Genomic DNA, 23896 nt, shown 5'->3' with positions numbered 1-23896 from the left:
CCCCTATGCCTGGTAATTAAAGGAAACATTTGATTGATGGGCGTCAGCTCACTACAAATGTGTTGTCAAGTCATCTAGGGCTTTCAGGTTGAAATTCAGAAGGGAAAATAAAACAGAAGGAAGGAATTTTTAAAATCCCTGTTTACAGGCATCAAATTAAAGTGAAAAATCCTGTCACGTCGTATAGAGTTTAAAAGTGTCATTTGTGTTCTGACTCCCTGGAGGTGCCAGGCCAGATCACTGGACTTGTGTGCTACAACCCCGACAGAGGGCAGGGGGGTGTCCGGAGAGGGTACTGTAGGAGGAGTTCAAAACCTTGTGTGAACAATCGCTTCAGAATTCAAAGCTGAATTCTCAAAGGGAGAAAGGGGCAGAATGTCTTTAATACTGGTTTCATCCGAATGTAAACGGAATGTTGTCTGGCACCGTATGAGAGATGCTATGAAGGAGTGACTGTAGCAGATTCATGGCTGGATTTGATCAAACCATAACTTGTGGCTCATAGAAGACAACTCATCAAAGTTTCCTTAAGGGAATTGTAGAGCAAAGCCTACCAAGTCTTGCGTCTGGCATCCCTTGACCCTCTCCCATAGGGGGCCTACACACTCTTTTTTTGCCTCCAGTTTTCATAAAAGTAGGAATTCTAGGCTATCAGACCCAGCCAATGGTTACTTAGAGGAAGAAGTTGTAAAGCAGGTGAAATGTTTCTGCATCCCCCTACAAGCTCATCCACAGCCTGTTCTCCCTCTGCCTTTTCCCTCCTCACCATCTCTTTCCAAAAAAGATACCCTTATCTTTTCCCATTTCCAGTGGTTCTCAGCTCTGGATGCTCTTTAGAACTGACCTGTTTGGTCTGGTTTTTTAAAAATACAGATGTCTGGGCCCTACCTCAGAACAATTGATTCAGAATCTCAGGAGGTGGTGCCTGAGCATTTGATAGCATTGACTTGTTAAGTATAAACACTTAAAACATGCAGATTTTGTAACGCTGTTGCAACATTTCCAAACAGGACATTCAGGTAGCAAACTAGCAAATGAAGAAGTCCATACCATGGACTCAACACTAAAAAGGAACGCACTATTTACATGAACTATTTACATATGCGCCAACTTGGATGGATCTCAAGGGCATTATGCTAAGTGAAAAAAAGCCAATATGAAAAGGTTGCATTTTGTGTGATTTCATTATATAACATTCTCAAAATGATAAAATTACAGAGCAGAGAACAGATTCATGACTTCCAGGGATTGGGGCTGGAGTCAGAGAGGGGGATAAGTATGACTATAAAGGGGTAGTGACGGAATAGTTCTGCATCCTGATTGCAGTAGTGGGTACCTGAACCCACACAAGGGATAAAATGACAGAGAATTATACACACCCAATGTCCTGATATCAGTTTCCCAGTTTTGATATTGTACTCTAGCTATATAAAATGTAAACACTGGAGGAAATGATAAAGGATGCACAAGGACCTCTTGTACTAGCTTTAAACTTACTGTGAATCTATAATTATTTTAAATAAAAAGGTTTCTTTGCTTGTTAAATACAAGCGTTTAAAATGTGAAATGTTTGTATTCCATTAGGACATTTCCATGTTTTTCATATGCTAGAATCCTCTAAAGCTAGAACTGGGCCTCTCTGTCCTCTGACCTCTGGGAGATGAGAGAAGTAAAAGCACAAACCAGACTGGCCCTAACATCCTCAAGGGATACCTAGCTGGGAACATCCGGCGGAATGCTGCCTTAGGTTCCCAGAACCCGGGGTGGGATCTGCAGACAGAGGGACCTGATGGGCGAGACTCTACATGACCCACACCAGTACCACTTCATCACATAGGCACATGCGTGCGCACACACATACACACACACACACTCACGCTTACGCTTCTTGGTGGCTGCTACCATGGCCCTCACAGTTGTCTCTGTCACCTTTTCATCTGCATCATTGGTTGCCAATCTCTAATCTATATAAACACTCTTGCAGGGTCGCTTTGCCTGTCTTGGCCTCCCTCTCTGGGAGATGCTTCCACAGGAGGCAAAACCTGGAGATTTTCCAAACCAGGGGGTAGTCTTGTTTTGATTCCTGTTACATAACTGAGGTTTGGAAAGCGCTGAAGGAAGGAGAGGAGACCACTATGCCATAACCAACTTACCCCAACTTTCCCTTAATAACTCCGCTTCCTGTTTACCACCTTTCTTATTTTCTTTATTCCTTCCATCCTACATCTATGAATAAAAGAGGACTAGGAAAGTTTTTTTACAAGTCTTTGAACAAGAAACCTTACTACCTCCATAAATCCATGTTTATACATGGGAGTTATTTTGAGTTACAAATAGTCTGAAATGATTGTAACTTCCTTCTTTACCTAGTACTTACTGTAAAATACACCCTCAATGAGATCTCCCTTGTGGTTTAGAGTGTGCATACATCTCATTTTCATGAACATCTGTTTTCAGGATATTTTTTCCAAGAGTGCTGAATCAAATTCTTCCAAAGAATTAGCTAACTTTTTAACTTTTTACATGTTATTTCATCATCCCAGTTGTAACCTGAGGTCTGATCATTTTTCTTCTACCATGAAAAGATAATAATAATCAAAATAGTGTATTATCCTGGGTTGATTTGCAAGCAGAGCCTGTAACAAAGGCTTGTGTGCAGATAGTTTATTACGGAAGTGATTCCAGGGAACAGGAGTGAGGGGCAAGGGGCTTAAACCAGGGAACATGGGAAAGACAAAAGCCCATTAAATCAGCCACTGTTACAGATGAGTGGTACTCTTTTCCTCTAGGACTTTCATAGGAGCCTTATGAAATGTGTCAGAACTGTGTTCCAGAAGATGAAAGGGGAAGCACTTATCCATGGAGTCCTGTGCCCCGTTGTCTATGATGGGGCAATGGGCTGTACACGTCTGAGTGCCAAACAGGCACAGGTATCAGAGAAGCCCAGGACAAGGATCGAGAGCTAAAAGATCTAGAGCCCCAAAGTGAGCCTCTGTTAGGCAGTGGAAACAGAGCAGAGCCCAGTTACTGCCCAAGGACTGGAAATAGAACCAGGAGGATTTGAAGGGGAACTCAAGATGTGTGTGACACAATTATCAACCTTGTAACTTGATACGGAGTAACTAACTGCCCAATGGAATAACTGTATTACTTTCTATTGACTCCACCAGTGATATTTTAATATCTCCTTACTGTTTTTCTACCTTCAGTTTGTCTCTGAAGATTTAAGAGGGAAAATAAATTTTAATGCTTGGGATAACAGCCCAAGTGTGTTATGCTGGATTGCCAAGCTGCATTTTAAGGGGGAAATATTGAAGTAAAATGTGAAAGAATTACAAATGAGAGAGATTCACACTTGAGCTGTTTTTACATCTGTGTTTTGATAAATTCATATGCTCTGAAGCCGTTTTATATAAGGTTTTATTTATGAGAAAGAAGTGGGGAAAGCAGAAGCTTCTCAAGAATTATTGAATACTATTTCAGGTAAATTTTATATATTCCAATAATCACAGTTATAGAAGCATAATTAACCCTTAATTTATAGAATTTATAAAAAGACTACATTAATTAGATCATTAATAGACTGATTAATTAACTATAGCATATGAAATACTCTCCTAATAATAGACAGCTTATTGAGTACTTACTAAGTCTCAGGAATTGTTCTAAGATACATCAATTCATCTGATCCTCACAATGCCCCTAGAGTAGGTACTACAGATCTCTCATTTTAAAGTTGATGAAACTGAGACACAAATAGTTTAACTTACCCAAGGTCACGTGGCCAGTAAGTGGAGCAAAAAATACTAGTGTAGTGTAGTTAATATCTTCATTTTTTAAAAAAAAATTTATGACAGGTTAGAATAGATAAATGTAGGGGCCACGTGGTCAAAATGAAGTCTGGACTCTCTCGCTGCAATGATTAAGGTAATCCAAATGATAATATGTCAGTAAAGACATCATCCATTTCATTGCAGGACACAGGCAACTTTGTCAAATCTATATCTTGCTTGCAAATGTTCATCCCAATATAGGAGATAGAAAAATAATATATTAGGATAAAGAATGGAGAAAAAGTGAGGGAATAGCCAGGCACACTGGTATTCTGTCAGTACACTCACAAACCAGTTCTACGAAGTAGAAAAATTAAGGCATCATTCAGCAGTTTAGGGTTTGAGTCATAACAATTAGTTGTTAACTGATGAGCAATACAATAGAATTTGCTACACTAGTTTGCATTTGTAGATGCTGCTAAGAGCTTTTCAAAGGGACAGCTGTGTTTCCATATGATAGGCCCTGATCATATCCAGGTGCTTTCCCATATAAGGTCATTTCCTACTCTGATAAAGTTCGGGATATCAGTCACTAGCTAGTTTATAAAATGATTCACTTGTTGTGCTTAATTAAATTATTCAAAGAGTTTCTGTGGAAGTACAGAGAAGTCTTGTATTTCTTGTTCCTTTACTAAGGGAAGTGAGACAGAGAAGGACACACATCATATGATATCACTTATATGTGGAATCTAAAAAAAAATGATACAAATAAACGTATTTACAAAACAGAAATAGACTCACAGACATTGAAAACAAACGTATGGTTACCAAAGGGGAGGGGATAGCAGGGGCGGGGGAGACAAATTAGGAGTTTGGAATTAACATATACACACCACTGGGCTTTCCTGGTGGCATGGTGGTTTGGAATTAACATATACACACCACTGGGCTTCCCTGGTGGCACGGTGGTGGAGAATCCGCCTGCCAATGCAGGGGACATGGGGTCGAGCCCTGGTCTAGGAAGATCCCACATGCCGCGGAGCAACTAAGCCCGTGAGCCACAACTACTGAGCCTGCGCTCTAGAGTCTGGGAGCCACGGCTACTGAGCTCACACGCCTAGAGCCCGTGCTCTGCAACAGGAGAAGCCACCACAATGAGAAGCCCGCGCACCGCAACAGAGTAGCCCCCACTCACCGCAACTAGAGAAAGCCCGCGCACAGCAACGAAAACCCAACACAGCCAAAAATAAATAGATAAAATAAATTTATAAAAAAAAACCATATACACACCACTATATATAACAAAGGTAAACAATAAGGACCAACTGTATAGCACAGGGAACCATATTCAATATCTTGTCATAACCTATAATGGAAAAGAATCTGAAAAAGAATATATATATACATATATATGTATAACTGAATCACTTTGCTTACCCCCAAACTAACACAACATTGGAAATTAACTATACTTCAAGAAAATCAAACAAAAAACAGGTGTTTTCCATGGGCTAAAATGGAAAGGGCAAATTTCTGAAATCCTATTGAAAAGGTGCAATCTTCATATGCTCTACAATCTGCATGAAATTCACCATGCTGGAATGGAAGAATGATTAGGTCTGGTTTGAAACGCCACATCAAATTCACGAAGTTTTACTTTAAACCCATTTGGGTGGAAGAAGCAATGTCCTTACAACACCTTCCCCCACTTCTCTGCTTCACCTTACTCCTCCCTAACTCCCAGTGCTCAGTCTGTACTCACTCAGCTTCCTCCTCATCATGCACCTCATGCTGTGCCTGGCACACAGAGGAAACCGCTGCTTCCAGCTCCGACATTCCACCCTTCTAATATGATCCCACAAATATTTACCAAGAAGTGCCTGGTCCATCACAGGCAGTGCTCTTTTTTAGCACTGAGGATGCATCACTGAACACAAGAGACTACACACACACACACACACACACACACACCCAAAAAAAGATTAACTAAAAGTTTAAACTAAATGCTAAATATTGGGAAGAGAAAAGTTTTTGAGAAAAATCCAGTACCGAAGGAAGAAATAATATTCTTTGAAAGTGGAGAGAGTATCCTAGATTATTTTATTAGATCATGAAAACTTCAAGATCTTTAAATTTCAAAACCTTACAAAGCAACACAATCACATGGTTTATAACAGTATCTCAGTTTAGTTTTATCCTGCATTTCTTTTACTTTGGGTAAGATTAAGAAATCTTTTACTATATTGAAAAGTCCTATTTCCCTAGGATGAACTAGCATCTCATATTCTTTTGCCCTATTGTCTAGTGGGCAAATTTTTTATTGGTTTGTATGAGTTTAAAATAGTTTTCCAGGGCTTCCCTGGTGTCGCAGTGGTTGAGAGTCCGCCTGCCGATGCAGGGGACGCGGGTTCGTTCCCCGGTCCGGGAAGATCCCACATGCGCGGAGCGGCTAAGCCCGTGAGCCATGGCTGCTGAGCCTGTGCGTCCGGAGCCTGTGCTCCGCAACGGGAGAGGCCACAACAGTGAGAGGCCCGCATACCGCAAAAAAATATATATATATATATTTTTCCAGTTTGATTATCTTGTGACTTCACTTATCATGATTTTTTGCTTTGCAGGTATTATTTATTTTTATGTGATCACATTTGTCCCTTTATTCTTTAATGATTTCAAGGATTTGTGATATAGGAAAAGGGCTTTTCCCGTCTAAGGTTATAAAAGAATTCTCCATGGCCTCTTCTAGCTCTATTATAGATCCATTTAAAAAAAATATTTAAATCTTTAATATATTTTAAATTTACCTTGGGGGGGGAGTGTGAGGTATAGATTAAACTTTTTCTTCCAACTGGCTATTTAGATAGATACTTTGGCTATTTAAATAGATACTTTGTATGTTAAGGAAATATCTATTTTTTCCTTTTTAAATATGAATCAAGAATAAATATCATTTTTTTAGGTTTTTTTATTGAAGTATAGTTAATTTACAATGTTGTAGAAATTTCTGAAGACATATAGGTTCTTGATCTTTTAGCATACATAAACATGGCCACATTTTTCTCCTTAATCTTCTAACATGGTGAGTTCTATTAGGATTTTCTAATATTGAATTTACAGAACTAATCTTTACATTCCTAGAATAATCCCATGTGATCAATGTGCACTGCCTCTTAACAGGCTGCCAGATTCTGTTGGTTAATCTGGGATTTTTGTATCACTAAACATAAATGAATTGGTCTGTAATTTCCTTATTACTGCATTCTTTGTCAGATTTTGCTCTTGAGAACTTTAGGAACTGTTAAGTGTTCAATAAATGCAGTATCATTGTGATAACATGTCCATAGTTTAAGACAGCAACCAGTCAGCGTCTTGGGTTTTTACTGCATTTCTTTATCCAATAGAAGATTTTGTTACTAAGCCATATGAGACATATATACACTAATTTGTATAAAATAGATAACTAATAAGAACCTGCTATATAAAAAAAATTAAAATAAAATTCAAAAAAAACAAAGACATAGAATATATGAGACAGTTTTTACTCCTTCCAAATTTTGTAGGGAATATGCTTGAGATAACTCAGTAAAAGATTCAAACAACATCAGTCAATCCCTGTTTCCTGGATATAATTCTCATTAATTTTTCCCAGAACATTCATATTTTGTTGGGTGTTTGCATTATTATCTTTCAGTCATGGAGAAAACTACAGATGTACTTCTTCTCACTACGAATTCTTCAGAGAAGCAAGAGACTGTATGTATTTTTGGAACTGGAGATTTTGGACGATCACTGGGACTTGAAATGCTCCAATGTGGTTATTCTATTGTTTTTGGAAGTCGAAACCCCCAGATGTCCAGTCTGCTGCCCAACGGTGCAGAGGTCCTGAGCTACTCAGAAGCGGCCCAGAAATCTGACATTATAATCATAGCAATCCACAGGGAACATTACGATTTTCTCACAGAATTAACTGAGGTTCTCAATGGGAAAATCCTGGTCGATGTCAGCAACAACCTGAAAATCAAGCAGTATCCGCAGTCGAATGCAGAGTACCTTGCTCAGTTGGTGCCAGGAGCCCACGTGGTAAAAGCATTTAACACCATCTCAGCCTGGGCTCTCCAGTCAAGGGCACTGGATGCAAGTCGGCAGGTAAGATTAAATGATAAATTTACACTCCATCTTTAAAAAGTGAATGTTTTAATATGTGCTTATGTCAAAGATTCCAAAACATAATTCCAAAAGAAAACACTTCATTCTGCTAATATGTGCCATGAGTAACTTTCTTGGGCTTGGCCAAGTAGGGTAACCAATTGTAGTGATTTATTTAGCACTGTCTGTACCCTCAGCTTTTAGCTTGATGGAACCCAATGGTGTCAGTCTCTGGAGCCCTCGTCAGTACTAGAAAATAACACTGCTAAATTGTTGATGGGTATCCCTTCTACTCCCATTACCTTGTATGAAATGGGTTCCATTTATTCACTGAGATTAAAAGCAATCCATAAGTGATACGGCACCCAAGAATATGGAAGAGAGATCAACTGTTTGCATTGTGGAGAACCAAGTCTTATCATATCAGTGTGATATGCTTACAGCCACTCTCGACTTAAAACCCTGGTACTTAACTATCCAACACACAGGTGCAAGTCTAAACCATCATCTTGTTAAATATGTCCTTTCTACAGCCTTGTTTGAAAAGCAGTTAACTACCATATGGCATTGTCTTGCACAGTGCTTATACAGACTTTCAAAATAATTACTAAAGAAAGAAAAAATACAAAATGAATTATTTTAACCCAGGTGTTTGTCTGCGGAAATGACAGCAAAGCCAAGCAAAGAGTAATGGATATTGTTCGTAGTCTTGGACTTACTCCATTGGATAAAGGATCTCTCATGGCAGCCAATGAAATTGAAAACTACCCACTGCAACTGTTTCCAATGTGGAAGTTCCCCTTCTATTTGTCTGCTGTTCTGTGTGTATTCTTCTTTTTCTACTGTGTAATAAGAGAAGTAATCTACCCTTATGTTTATGAAAAAAAAGATAGGACATTCCGCCTGGCTATTTCTATTCCAAATCGTGTCTTTCCAATAGCAGCACTTACACTGCTGGCCTTGGTTTACCTCCCTGGCGTTATTGCGGCCATCCTGCAGCTGTACCGAGGTACAAAATACCGCCGATTCCCAAACTGGCTTGACCACTGGATGCTGTGCAGAAAGCAGCTTGGCTTGATAGCACTGGGATTTGCCTTCCTTCATGTCCTCTACACACTTGTGATCCCTATTCGTTATTATGTACGATGGACATGGACCAACAGAACCATTGCCCAGGTAAATCTCTACTCATTTGTATTCTCCTATTCTTTAAATCAAAGAGCAATCCTGCTACACCATATTCCACTTCACAATTACAGAAAATCACTGTTCTAAGCATCTTTATTTTTTAAAGTAGCTATAACTAGACACCTCATGTTTGTTTTCAGGAGTTTGTTGTTTTGTTTTGTTTTGTTTTTTACTGAATCTGGTTGAAATCTCATACACCTATTGAAAATGAAAGGTAGATTCCCAGGTCCACTTGGGTCCATATCTGTATTCCCAAGACTCACTGAGATACTGACAAACTAACAGATTTGGAGGCTCAGGAAAACTTAATGAACCTACTTGAGTTACTTCAATAAATGGAAGCCAAGGTGTTTTCAAGTTTCTATCTTTATGCATGCTACTTCCTTGTGGAAGTCAAAACCAACCATCTTATACGTGAGGGGGCTGTCCAAACATGTGTCATAGGAATGTAAACAAATTCACAAAAGGGTGCTTATAACTCCATTAATGTTTGACTTGTGGGATGCTGTCCTCAATAACTAGAAAACTAAACAATTCTGAGCAAATGTCAGATACTATATTCTGCATAGTCAAAATATTCAGAGAGAATCAGCTCAGGGAGTCTTAAAGCTGTCCCAGAGGAAGTTCTATACATCAGTTCTCGTTTGGAAATAATTGATTTTGATCAATCTTACCGCAGTCTCAAAGTGCTGGGTCTGTGGATTTCTCTACATTATTTCCCTAACAAATACATGGGATGTCCATGGGTAAGAGTCATGTTACAGGGGCCAGATTTCTCTCAAGATGTGATGCAACAGACTTGATGCCAAATTACAACATAAAAAAACATGAAAGAACTCAAACTTCATGTGTGTGAATAATCAGCATATAAAGCAGGAAAACAGAATCCTGATGTAATCATTTGAGAACATCGATTTTTGCTTGGGGAACAAGAAGCCATATGGTAAGGAAGGTTTAAGTAAATGTTTATTTTGTTTTAGGATTTATAGGGTCAATTAAAACTCTCTATACAACTCCTGGAGTCAACTATCATAATAAAGTCCCAATAGAACCAATTACTTTTTCTATCAAAAAATATAATATCTAAGTGTATTTTTCTAAGTGTAATTATTTTCAGTGATTGTTAAGAAATGTTATACAATTTTCTTTGAGCAAAGAAACCATGCAGAGGTATTCTTCATCCCCTTAAAAGTTTGGGCAGTTTGTAAAAAAATGGAATTTTAAAAAATTGCTTATAACTTTTCTTAGGCAATAGCCAAGAAAGAAAGTCCATTTAGTACCTCTACTGCCTGGCTCAGCGATTCATATATCGCTATGGGAATGCTTGGATTTTTCCTGTTTGTACTCCTGGGAATCACTTCCTTGCCATCAGTTAGCAACATGGTCAACTGGAGAGAGTTCCGATTTGTCCAGGTAAAAGACTTCACGATTTAATCTACTTTACAGTGCAAAATGATTCTGGCTTTACAAATATTCTCATTTTTCTCTCATACCCTGCATAAATTTTCATTTAACTCCATCATTTCCCTAGCAATCTCATAAAAATAGCAACTGAAACAAGTTCAAATTAGAAAATGCTAAACTCTGGTACCAAGAGGCAGATTCCATAATGGCTGAATTTCCTCGCAGGGCATCCCTTGCCAAGATTCCTGACCACTCCCAGAGCCATAGCTAAAAGTATAAAGTGAAAAGCACCACCTACTATTAAATTCTGTGTGTGGAGATGTACTAGGTGCAAGGTGGAGAGAAACCCAAACATAAAATTTCTACTTCTGAAAACCAATTTTAGAATATGGACTTATTGATATGAAAAGGCATATAATGAAATAATCTTTAAAACCTTCAAAGCAAGATACGCTAGACTGTCATCATACCAGATTCAATGCTGGTCTGTAAGAGGGAAAACCGGTTTTTCCACACATCAACCACCAGATACCTCATTAAAAGCAGCTGGTATCTTATAGACCAGTGGTCTTCAAAGTGTGGTACCTGGACCAGAAGTGGCAGCATCACAAGCATCACCTGGGATCATGTTAGATGCAAATCCCCGGGCCCCACCCAGACCTAAATGACTCAGAAACTCTGGAGGTATGGCCCAGAAGTTTGTTTTCACAAGCCCTCTGGGTAATTCTGATGCATGCTCCTTGTGAACCAGCATAACAGAACAGACTATTAGTAACTGAAATCAGCTTTGAACTTTATAGAACAATTTGAATTTCAGAAGTCTTGCAGTTTCTCCCAGGGGCCAAATGCAGTCAACATTTTCTCATGTTTACACCTTTATTCAAGACATTAAGACAGAAATGAACATTGAGCTTTGTATTTAGGCCAAAACAAACAACCAAAAGTAAAGTTTGCTAATTGCTCTTTATTGCGACAGAATGTAGCTAGCATCTGCTCTTAGTCAGCAACATATACTAATGTGGTGCTTCTTGAGGACATACTGTATCTTACTCATCTCTGGCCTCCAGAAAAGGTGATTCAGGAAAGAGTTTTACCATTGAAGAAGAAGGTACATTACTTATTCTAATGCAAAAGAATTTACTCCTGGGAATCTTTCCTAACCTAATCTTTACCAGTTAGGTTAAGATGAAACCACCATGTCATTTGCAAGCACAGTCTTTTTATTTATTGATTGATTGATTGATTGATTTGGCTGCGTTTTTTTCTTCTTTTTTTTGGTCTTCATTGCTGCGTGCGGGCTTTCTTTAGGTGCGGCGAGCGGGGGCTACTCTTCGTTGTGGTGCGCGGGCTTCTCATCACGGTGGCTTCTCTTGTTGTGGAGCACGGGCTCTAGGAGCGTGGGCTTCAGTAGCTGTGGCACATGGGCTCAGTAGTTGTGGCTCACGGGCTCTAGAGTGCAGGCTCAGTAGTTGTGGTGCTCGGGCTTAGTTGCTCCACGGCATGCGGGATCTTCCCAGACCAGGGCTAGAACCCATGTCCCCTGCATTGGCAGGCAGATTCTTAACTACTGCGCCACCAGGGAAGCCTAGCACAGTGTTTTTTAAAATGATATACTGATCATCTTGAAGGAGAGTTAATGCTTTTTCAGGACTTAGCAGTGTTCTAAATATTACAGGTTTCAAAAGCTTGTGGCTTTGACAAATACCCTTCATTGGCTTACAGTGTAAACAGTGTTAATGTATATGTTTTTGTTTCTTGCTTATAGTCCAAACTGGGTTATTTGACCCTGATCTTGTGCACAGCCCACACCTTGGTGTACGGCGGAAAGAGATTCCTCAGTCCTTCAAGCCTCGTCTGGTATCTTCCTTCAGCCTACGTGATAGCACTGATCATCCCTTGCACGGTGCTGGTGATCAAGTTCATCCTCATCCTTCCATGTATAGACAAGACCCTTACACGGATCCGCAAGGGCTGGGAAAGGAACCCGAAATTCTCAGAATCAGCATTGAATGGAAAAACAGATATTTAAAGCAAAGTTCAATGCACCTGGACTTCTTAACTATGGTGTTGTATGTTTAGAGAATAATAATGGGTGCAGTGAAGAAAGTGTTTTTCTCCCACCACGGGCTGAAGCTTGTGAACACAGAAAGAAATCATGCCTGACTTTGAGAAATGGACACCGTTTGATCTCAGGCTGGTGTTGAATCGGTGTTGGCCCCTGCTTCTCCTTTTGCTGGAGCTGGGGGTGCTGAGGTCACGATTCGCTTTGTGGTTTCACACTAGGAAGCTTCTTTGTTGTGGGCAGCATGCATGACCTAATGTCTTGCAAAATCAAGGGGAAGTCCATGCACTTTCCTTCTCTGGTTCAAGGGCAGAGAGGAGTGAAAGAGAAAACAGTAAGATCGTGGCCACTGATAAAGGCTTTATTAGATATGTCTGAAGAAGAGGGCCGAGGAAATAAAAGGAAGGAGATTTTTAGTTTGGTTTTTGGCAGTGCAGGTTATCATAAATATTGCCATGGTGAATTCTGTAGTTGCGTGTGCTCTTTGATTTTGTTACCAATATGGATGTGTAGTGTGGGGAATTATTTTATAAAACAATAAAAATATCACAATTGATTGTAAGTAATCATGGGTTGGATATATAAAAATCTATATCATAAGATATAGATCCTTCCTCTACAAAGGAATAGGTATAGGAAAGATTGAGTTAAAAATGAGGGATACCCACTTGGATTTTCTCCATGTACAATAAGCAAAGAAGAGCTGATAAAAGCCCTTGTGCAAAAAGTTCAAATAAACCAAAATTTAAATAAATTTTGTAAAGTTGCACTATATCAGGTTTGGTATTGTTTAGGTTTTGTGGTATGCTTTGTAAATGATATATTCCAAATCTTGTTCAATGTTAATCATCTATGAAATGCATTTCTAGTATAAAAAAGTAGCTTCTGTAGCTTGTCATAGTTTGTTGTCAATTTAAGCAGTGAAATTAAATGAATAATGAACGTGTAAGTTGAACCGATACATAGATGAGAGAGAATTATGGTGTCTTAGGGGAGAGAGGTGTGAGCAGTAGTTGTAATAGGAGACTTGGTTGTTTCTCAGATCCTTGCTGGAAGGCAGGATGGTTCTCTCTGCTTTTGTGTGCTGATGAGGTCATTTCCAAGACGACCTTCAGCAGGATTAGTCTTTCTGGCTCACACATGGAGCTGAGAGGAGCCTTATGTGTGACCTTCCCACACACTGAAATAACCAAAAGGCTTCGGGTTTGACATTTTTCTGCCTGCTCCACAAAGGCCATTTCTTTTACTTTTTACTTTTATTATCATATATTCTATATGACCTTATACAAAATGATTAAAATATATTAAAACATCACCCACAATCCAGGATATTTTTCTATAAAACTTTTTGAAAATCGTTCTACCTATACTGTATATTCAATTTTGTACCCTTTCTTTTTCACTTAATATATCGTGGCTTTGTCTGCTTACTTACATGGTATATGTATTGAATCAGTGGCTGCATAATATTACATCAAATACGCATTTATTTAACCACTGCCCTAATTCAACATTTAGGTTATATCCATTTTTTACTAAAACATTTCATAGGGTATCTTGGCACATACAATTTTTCCATATTTTAAATTACTTCCTCAGAATACTTGCAAAGAATTGGGATTAAAAAGTAATGAACTTTTAATAGCACTGGATGCATATTGCCAAATTATTGCTGAAGTCAATACCATTGGCACTGAATGAGGGTGTTGGTTTCATTATACCCTACCAGATTTTGTTTTTTATTTCAATTTGTGTTAATGAGAAGATACACAGAATATATACTCCATTACGTTATTCTTGATCCACCCAAGCAAGGATATAAAAAAGTTTGCGACTTTGAGCAGAGCTGTGGTGTGTGGTGCTGACCCAAGAGCATCAGTGAGAAAGACAGGGAAATTGTCACCACTCATCCCGCTATTTGATGCAAAACAGCCAAGTATTCTAGGGTTGGCAGCTGCCTTTTGGCTAGAGAATTGGTTGATTAAAGGTTAAGTACTATCCAGGCTGATCTAAAAAAAGCCTTTGGGATTAACCATGCTCCTTTTTGGGGAAGAGAGTAAAGTTTTTACTGGCTACATGGTTCATTACTAAAAACAGAAAATGCCATTCTTAGGTTAAAAAAAAAAAAAGCTTACCTAGAGTAAAAAGGATTCTACTTTTATAACCTAGTAAAAATGCTCTACCTGGGTACTTCACAAAAGGCATCCAGGAAGCCAGACGTTACAGAGTGCCCCTGGTGTTTTGGCATCACAGTGCATTGCTGGGCATGACCCTCAGCCTCATCCACAAGGGTTCCAAGCCCCACCAGCTGACCAGAGAAGCCAATTCCCTCCTTTCACCCCTCCCAATATCCCTCCCTTCCCAAACCATCAAACCAATGTGCCCATCCTAACAGAGCTGACTCCCCCAGTTTACTTAAGGTGGAAAGAATGAGTTTGAAACAGATAGAAATAGGTGTGTTGGGTGAACTATGTTCCTTTTAACTGTTCCAAACTATTTTACATTAAAAAGTGAGACTAAACTTCCTTACTGCTGGTATGTTTCCTGTATTCTAGAAAAATTTTTATGATATCATATACCTTTTATTTTTGTATGTTTTCCCCATATTAAGGGATGACTGCTTCTGTAAAATCTTTCTAGTTTTGTAATCATTCTGGTTTTGACTCATCAGCATTCCAAAGAAAGTGACTGAAAGGTTTTGAATCACAGTATCTCCAGCATCTGGAACTAAAAATAGTTCCTTTCAGAGATAAGGAAAAGGAGAGGCAGTAGAGGGGTTGAAAAGCACATTAATGGATTTGCAGCTTCATGTGACACAAGCTTGCACCCAGCAGGGTGATGCATTTCAACATCCTGCATGGTTCAGTTTTACCCTCAGAGAAGGGAAAGCATCAGCTGGCCAAACAGGAATAGGGGTAGACTATCCCACACTGGACTTTTGTGGAAGAAAAACAAGGCTTTCCTTCCTCCCTCCACATGGATGCCACCCGGACAGGGCAAATGCCTTAATGGGTAGACTGATTTCAAGTTGGATTTCAACCTGTGGGACCTGACATGAAATGCCCTGGACAACTGAACAGCTGTAGCCCTGATGGGTGTTATCATTCTTTTGAAAACAAAATAAAAACAGATAAATAAAGAGAGGGCCGGCAACCTGCAGTAAGCTAGAAGCAGAGAGAACAAAGTCCCTATTCGAAAGCTACTTCAGTTAGGAATTGCGTTCAAGAGCTCTTCGTGCATTTATTGTTCAGGGATCACAGAAGAGCCATGATAACGATGAATGTAAATATAATGAGTTTGACCACTAGGAGCTCACAAGGTTCTGGACCTCCTCCCCAGATCAAGGTGGAATGGCAGTCAAGGTGCTGCACACACAGCTCTCAAAGTCCATTCTCCATCAACACCACCATCACCCACACCACCACCTGTTTGATACACACATACCAAAACTCTCCTTATATGATCCTCCTTCACTTTTCTACAGTAAGTTAAGATTATGATGTAGAAAATCCCTCTACTCTTCCAAAGATTCGTTCAGTAGAATTCAGGAGGAGAGAATAAGTCACTCTTCTCTTCATTACTTTTCTGAAGCTGACGGTGAAGTCCTGACCTCTCAGATAAAAGGAAGCAAGAAGATCCCGCTGAGGGAGGAGGGGGATCAAGGGTGCAGGGAAAGCAAGGGCTGGGGAAAGGGGGGCGTGGACGAGTAGGACCGTGCACCCATGCCCTGGCCCAGCCGATCTCCTCCTTTCATCCCTCCCAGTATCTCTCCCTCCCCAAGCCATCAAACCAATTTGACCATCCAAACACAGCTGACCCCTTCCACGTATATAAGGTTCTATCTGTTTCCTGTTAGGAGGGAATCTTGGAAGGCTTTTAATGACGTTGGTTGTATGATACTATGAGCAAACAATAAACACTTGACATGCATTATCTTATTTACTCCTCATAACAATCCTCTAAAATACTCTCATTATCCCCACTTTTCAGAAGAAACTGAGCCTTAAAAACATTGAGAGGCAGACATGGGATTTGAACTGAGCGCATCTGAGTAAGAGGCCTAGTAAGAGGCAGACGTGGGATTTGAATTGAGGCCATCTGAGTCCAGGGCCATTGCCTTTCGACACCACAACACAATGGAGGACCCTCACGCTGTCCTCCAAAACGTCCCTTTGGATCCATATATTAGGCTGAGTGGACTGAGCCACTGGCAACGTTTTTTTGAAACTTTTTAAAGGAAGCTTTAAATATTCCTGATTGCCCCATCTTTGGCACTCCACATTTGCCTACTGTTGATTTTAGGATGCCCTTTAAGGTTGCAGTGACATGTGATCCCTTGGTTTCAGCATTGAGCTCAGCTCTAAGTGCCACTTTAGTCCAATCTGGCCACAAGCTTTCCTAATCAGCAGAGAGACCTCTGTTCAGGTAGAGGTAGGCAAAAACCCCTGACCTGAGGGTTCAGAGGAGTAGCCAAGGAGAGTACAGCTCTTCAGAAGCTGCAAGACAAATGTTCTCTTTCTCTCTGGTTTCACCTTAGTGCGTTGTGTACTGAGAGGACTTATTTGTTCTTGAGATCCAGTGACGCACCAGGAAATCTCATAACACTTTTCACTTAGTGTTTTAACACTAGTTGAGAAATCTTAGTGTTAAAAAAAAAAAAAGATTCAGTCCCGCTATCTAAAGTTGCCAGTTTTTCAGTTTTGTAAATATGAAGGGCTGTTGGAATGGAACTCACAATGTATCAAAAATGATCAGAACAAGATCAACTAAAATTAAACCCTTACGATTTTTAGAGAGTCAGCATGTATTAAGGAATACAAACCATGTATTGGTTTCATTTTTACCAATCTTTTCTTTCATAGAAAGAGGTGAATTACTGTTCAAGTTTCATAAAGGCAGAATAGTAAAATCTGTTAAAACGAAAGATCTGCCCTCAAACTCAAGGATTCTTTACAGTCTCACCAGCCCAGCCAACCAAGTGGGCTTAACTTTTCCCAAGTGTTGACTGCCACCAACAGGAAATCTTTCCATTTTTAGGTACTGTGGGCAATCAGAAAATTCTCTCATATCTAACCAAAATTGTCCTAATTGTTCTTCCATCCACTGGTCTTAGTGCCATCATTTAAAGTTGTGCCTTCTCCAACTGTGGAGTGTTTTTGTTTTTTCCAATTCGTCATAGACGTGTGTGTGTGTGTGTGTGTGTGTAAGACATAAAATCACCACACTTAAATATCATAGCAACATCAAATTGCTGTAGGAGTTTCTAAACTTTTAAGCTCAATTTTTGAATTTATCAGAGAGGTGACAAACAGGTCACAAACCATCTGCAGCCCACATTTTGAGTAGCACTCAAAGATGGGCCTCACAACCTGGCTTGACTTGGGTTCCACCAGAAGCCAACTCTGAGGCAAGGATCCTAAAGCAAATGTGTAGTTTATTCTGGAAATGAAATCATTAAGTACTGGGGATGGAGTAGGGAAGCAGACAGAGCGAGGGAGGAATAAAGTGTGGGTTTTCAAGCCAGTTACCATTGTGGGAGCCACTCCACTGGGAAACTCTGGGAAACAGCGTCATATATACCTTTTATCCCCATCAAGGGGAAAGGAAGATGCGGGTTTTATATACTAAATTCCCGTTTGTTACTGGATGAGAGAAGCTGCTAGGGCCCTAACTTTCTGGTTCTTTTGAGTTTTCCCATATGCTCACTGTACATGCCACCATGGCCGGGGAAAAATCCTGCAGGCAAAGTGTCACAGGTGTTCACAGAAGCAGCTTTCAGCTCACAGGGGTGAATGCCAAGAGGATGAGCGTTCAGTACTAACAACAGCTACGCAATCCAACAGAAAATTGTGCAGCCAGTCTGAACAGTTCACGGCGGGGGGGGGGGGGGGGGGAGGCCCGTCAACATATGAAAAGGCACTCTGCTTCATTCATAAAGAAATGCATGAAGACTCAGCCTGCATTTAAATACCATTTCTCACTTCACAGATGGGCAAGAATCCAAGAGTTTGAGCACACGTTCTGTGGGTGAGGCTGTGGAAACACGCATTCTCAGGCATCACTCTTGGGTGTGCAAACTGGGACTAACCCAAGGAGAGCAGTTAGGCATTATCTTTCAAAATTAAAAATGCAGAGTTAATTCTTACCCAGGGGCCCCACTCCTGAGCATTACAGATATGCCTGCAAGCCTCTGAGATGACAAATAGACATCGCTATTCATTTTTCTTGTTTTTCAAGAACAACATTGTAAAAACAAAATATAGGCAAGAACTCAAGCATTCATCTTCAGGATGGATTAAGTAAACTATGATGATTTCACAAAAAGGAATTCTATGTAGCTGTTTAAAACAAACGAGTCACCTTCTTTATACATATAAAGAAAAAGCTCCAAAATATATTATTAAGCAAAAAAAAAAAAATCAAGGTGCAAAATAACATGTAAAGTTTGATTCCTTTTGTATATGTACATTTGCTGGTATTGCCTAAAGAAACAATGAAAGGATTTGAAAGAAACTAATAAAAAAAAAATCATACCTAAACAGGATGGGGGAACAGAGGAGTAGAAATGAGAGCAGAAGCACTATATATATCATTTTGATTTTTTAATTATATGAATAATTTACCCAATTTTTAAAATAAACTTAATTTAAAAAGTAATTGGTTGTGGGTCCCTGCTAAGTCTTCTCTCGTTCACACTAAACCTCTCCAGCTCCTTCAGTCTCTTCTCTTACATAATTTCCGTATCTTTCATCACCCTGCTCCCTCTTCTTTAGATCTCCTACAAACATTTCAATGTTCCTTTTAAAACCAAAACCAGAACTCCAGATAGGGTGTAGCCAAGTTAGAGTACAATATGACTGTTGTTTCCCTTATTCTGGATCATGAGTCTCTACTAATGTAGTTAAGCATTTATTAGGTTTTTTTTTTTTTTGAAAGTCACATGATATCAGGATCACATCACATAATATGCCTAAATTCTTTTCACATAAAATGTTAAGTCCAGTCTCTCCACCATCTGCCCCACTAGCCCCATCCCTGCCCCCTGTCAGCACTAATACCACCCACTCAACACTGACTGCCACCAATATTTTTAAACTTATGTAAAGCAAAAATAAATAAGCACCCTGTACTATCTTCACAATTATGTAAATCTAAAACTTGTCTTAAAATAAAAGGTTTATTTTTAAAAAACAAACAACCCACTCTATCCTTATTAAAGTTTATCTTATGGAAAGTAACCTATCATTTCAGCCTGAAAGATTTTTTAAATATTAATTGCATTTTCCAATATATGTGCTGTCCACACATTTCTTAAATATAGCTTCCATATCTTTATTTTAGTTTTTAATAACAAGTATAGAGACATTTTAACCATAACCTCCAACTTCACCTACAAGATTTCATAGATTTGGAAACTGAAGCCCAAGGAGGTAAATTAATTTCCGCAAGGTCACACAGCTACATGGTGACAAAGCACAATTAGACAACAGATGATCTTATTCCCAGGCTAGGAGTTTTTCCAGTCCTTTTGGAAGCAAGTGATTCAGTTGAAAATGGTTGTAGATCAAAATCAAAAGGGTCAAAAGGACAGACTGATCAAAACAGGTAGATCTAGTTAGCAATTTTGTACTTTTCAGTAAATGCTAAAGCGGTAAACTACTTTACCTTTAAAAAATGATAGGAGTTGGGCTTCCCTGGTGGCGCAGTAGTTGAGAGTCCGCCTGCCGATGCAGGGGACATCGACCAGGAGGATCCCACATGCCACGGAGCGGCTGAGCCCATGAGCCATGGCCGCTGAGCCTACACATCTGGAGCCTGTGCTCCGCAACGGGAGAGGCCACAACAGTGAGAGGCCCGCGTACCGCAAAAAAAAAAATGATAGGACTTTAGAATAGTATTATCTAATGGTATATTTAGATGGCCTATAATTTTAGAATGCTAAATAATAAAAAATATTATTTTACCTCCTTTCACATTCTCTAAAGTGAGATAATATTAAAATTCTTAGTAGACATTTTAGGAATATCCAACAACAAAAAGTTATCCATTATTTAATCCCTGTTAGGATTTCTCCCCCCCCGTATGAAGGAGACTCTGTCAACCGGCTTTAATATATTGTAAAAGAAATTCACAGTAGAAATATCTCTTTGAAACTGGCTAAATACATCAAGTAGACATCAGTGGCAGCCATGGAGATAGTCACGTCCCTTCAAGAGAATCTACTGCATGGGGACATAGCTGATTGACAGCCTCCAGCTGCCACTCCTTGGAATGCACCACCTCACTCACTGGATTCATGATTCATGTTGCCCTTGGACCACTCCCAGCCAATGACTGTGCATGTCAGAGATACCGGAACCATTACTTCCTCACGCAAGATTCCTCTAATGAGCAACATTTGCTTGGGCATTTCCCATCAGGCCAGCAAAGTGTGTTTCACAACTGCACTGCAATCGGAATCTCTTCCTACCCAATCCTCCCCTTACTTTTGTCTTTTACAGGTGTAAGACTTGTGTGGTGTGAAAGCTATATGAAAGATCCCTCCTCCTTTATCCCGTAAGGCATTTCCTCCAATATATCTCTAATCATATCTTGATGTCTGTTGCTTGGAGGACCTAACTGATAAGCATCATTGGCTGAAAAGTTGCAAAATAGATTATTTTATGATAATATGTCTTGATAATCATATCATTTATTGTGTCCTTCACCCAAATATACCCTTTAACAATTAGTTTCATTGACTATTGTGTATTAAGATAAGGTAGGCATAAATGAGAGAAAACTCTCATCACAGAGTGTGTTAGTAAAGTGCTAAATAGAGCTGGCATCTACTTTCCCAACCTCTAATCCCTTAGTCATAACAGAGAAGATAATATGTTTCTAAAGGCCTGAAGATGTAAAATACCCTTAAAAACAAATATACGAAAGAAAAAAATGTGTTTCTAATTTCACTGAAAGTTGTGAAGCTGATGGTCTCTGAGATGGGCTATGTGTTCAGAAGGTAAGAGGCTTGGGCAATAAAACTTGAAAGTGGCCAAGTCTCAGAGAAAGGTATGGATTTAACCCCTCCTCTGTCCTGAGACTGAGGCAGACAGAGGGATGAGGGCTGTGGAATGAAGCATCACAAATGCTGTGAGACGTCTTGCTGAGTTTGGGTATGACACAAAGGTTTTAATAAGAATCTTTAGCCATTGGAATGAAATGCTCTAAGAAACATCTCTAAGGCCACCCAAAGCAAAGTGCCTAAATTGAGCTAAGTCTTAACAGCAGGATCCTGTACCCAGAGGAGCCAAAATGATGTCAACCACCGAGGGCACAGGGCCAGACTCCTCACCATCTTCAATCACCAAACAGTCCCTGGATTCTGCCTTGATAAAAGAGTGAAGGAGAATAAGTCACTCTATTAATCTGCTATTAGCTAGGTAAGGGGTAACTCCATAAAGAGTTTACTGATTTAGAGAATTAAAGAATTGTAACATTCCTTATTCCCAGGAGTTGTGCAGGAAAAATTACGGAAGGATAGAAAAATGAGAATTGACAAATGTCAAGAATGAACTGGGGAAAAAAGAGCAAGAATTAGAAATAAGGACTGTCTCAAATTACTGAGGAAAAAGGTTATTATAATTATTAGGACAACTAGACACAAATTTGGGAAAAAAATAAAATCAGGTCAGTACTTCATACCAGAATAAATTCCAAATAAATCAAAATTTAAATGTACAATCTAAAAACACACTAAAAGAAAATACGGGAAAATTGCCTTATAAATTGATCTGAAGATAACCTTACTAATTCAAAAACTAGAGGCTATGAGATAAAATATTGATCAATCTAATTATGTTAATTTTCCTTAAAATATTGGCATGACACAAAAACAACACAAGCAAAGTTAAAAGACAAGTGATAAACTGAGAAAATATATTTGTATTTAAAAAGTTAATAATCTTAAAATATTAAGAGCTCCTACATATTGAGAAGAAATAAAATAACAACCTGATAGGAAAGTGGCAAAATATATGAGCAGACATTCACAAAAGAAATGAAAATGGCACCTAAATGTACACAAAGATGCTCAAACTTGCTCTTACTCAGGGAAATGCAAATGAATACTGCCACGAGCTACAAGTTTTCATATATCTGATTGTCAAACATCCAAAAGTCTGACAACATATTCCATTGGCAAGGTTATAGGAAACAGCTGATGAGAATATAAAATGTACAACTCCTCGGCAAAGGAATTTGATAATATCTTTAAAAAAAAATTACTAGCAATCTATCTAGCAATTTCAGTTCTAGGAATTTACCTCCAAAATATTCTGATAAAAATACAAAATGACTTGTATGCAAAATGTATTTTTCCAATGGCTAGATACAGAACAGTATATGTACTATTCTAACATTTAGATAAGAAAAGAGATTGTTAATAGGTACACAAATGTATTATATTTGCAAAAAAAAATCTAATAAAAATGGTTATCACTAGATCAGTGCTTCTTAAACTTTAGTGTACATAAAAATCACCTTCAGAGCCTGACTCCCAAAGTTTCTGATTTAAAAATTCTGAAATGGCGCCCAAGAATTCGCATTTCTAACAAGTCCACAAGTGATGCTGATGCAGCTGTTCTGAAGACCACGCTTTGCCCCCAAACTTAAAACAAATGGAAATAATTGGACCTATCAATATCAAATTCATGACATTATAATACAGGGAATAGATTTATTTATTTATATTTATAGATATAGTGACTTTTGAGTATTTGAGAGTATATCTTAAGTGGAATGAATTCTAATTCCAAACAGCTTCAAATAAATCTTAAACTTAATTCAGTATTTATTAGTAATATTAGTATTATTAATTTGAAACTAGTTTATACACATGCAAATACACACAAACATTTATGCATGAAGTCAAACATGAAAATACACACAAACATTTATGCATGAAGTCAAATAATAGTGTCAATGTTGCTAAGTACTAAAATTACTGGTGTAAGAGAAAAGAGGTTAAAGTTAAAATTCAATGATGTTAAATTTGAATTGAATATTGCTATTGAACATCAGTATTATTGTATGGTTTTGTTTTTTCTGTTCAAAATATATATTCCTTAGCTCAGTGACCACCCAAAAACAAGAGTGCCCCTAGTGCCCACATTTTGGTCTCTAAGTAGTGTTTCCCACTAAAAGGAACCAAAGCTCTATGGTAGAATTCTGATTCCAGATTTGGAGAATAAAATGCATTAAATGGGTTTGTGACAAGTTATGCCAGAAAGCAAGGAGGAAGTCAAAGACTGATGGGACATGTCAGAAGCAAATATAAACAAAGAGG

At 38.8% G+C, this 23896-nt stretch overlaps 1 protein-coding gene across 2 annotated transcripts in view; it reads left to right on the top strand.

The window, feature by feature from the left end:
• STEAP4 (STEAP4 metalloreductase) overlaps nucleotides 1-15095 on the top strand; it is a 20817-nt gene extending 5722 nt beyond the window's left edge. Inside the window, exons 2-5 of one of the 2 annotated variants that reach the window (XM_027102380.1) lie at nucleotides 7462-7916; nucleotides 8565-9092; nucleotides 10353-10517; nucleotides 12274-15095. In XM_027102380.1, coding sequence (XP_026958181.1) covers nucleotides 7464-7916; nucleotides 8565-9092; nucleotides 10353-10517; nucleotides 12274-12537 — 1410 coding nt within the window. In that variant the 5' untranslated portion in view covers nucleotides 7462-7463 and the 3' untranslated portion in view covers nucleotides 12538-15095. The remainder of the gene's footprint in view (nucleotides 1-7461; nucleotides 7917-8564; nucleotides 9093-10352; nucleotides 10518-12273) is intronic. The other variant, XM_027102381.1, reaches the window with a different exon arrangement.
• Nucleotides 15096-23896: the final 8801 nt, after the last annotated feature.

Source organism: Aethalodelphis obliquidens, unplaced genomic scaffold (genome assembly GCF_003676395.1).
Source record: "Aethalodelphis obliquidens isolate GAN/ISIS:26980383/991018 unplaced genomic scaffold, ASM367639v1 scaffold5, whole genome shotgun sequence".
NCBI classification, from domain to species: Eukaryota; Metazoa; Chordata; class Mammalia; order Artiodactyla; family Delphinidae; genus Aethalodelphis; species Aethalodelphis obliquidens.
Note: the sequence above shows the minus strand (reverse complement) of the source record. Positions and strands in the feature narration are given on the sequence as shown.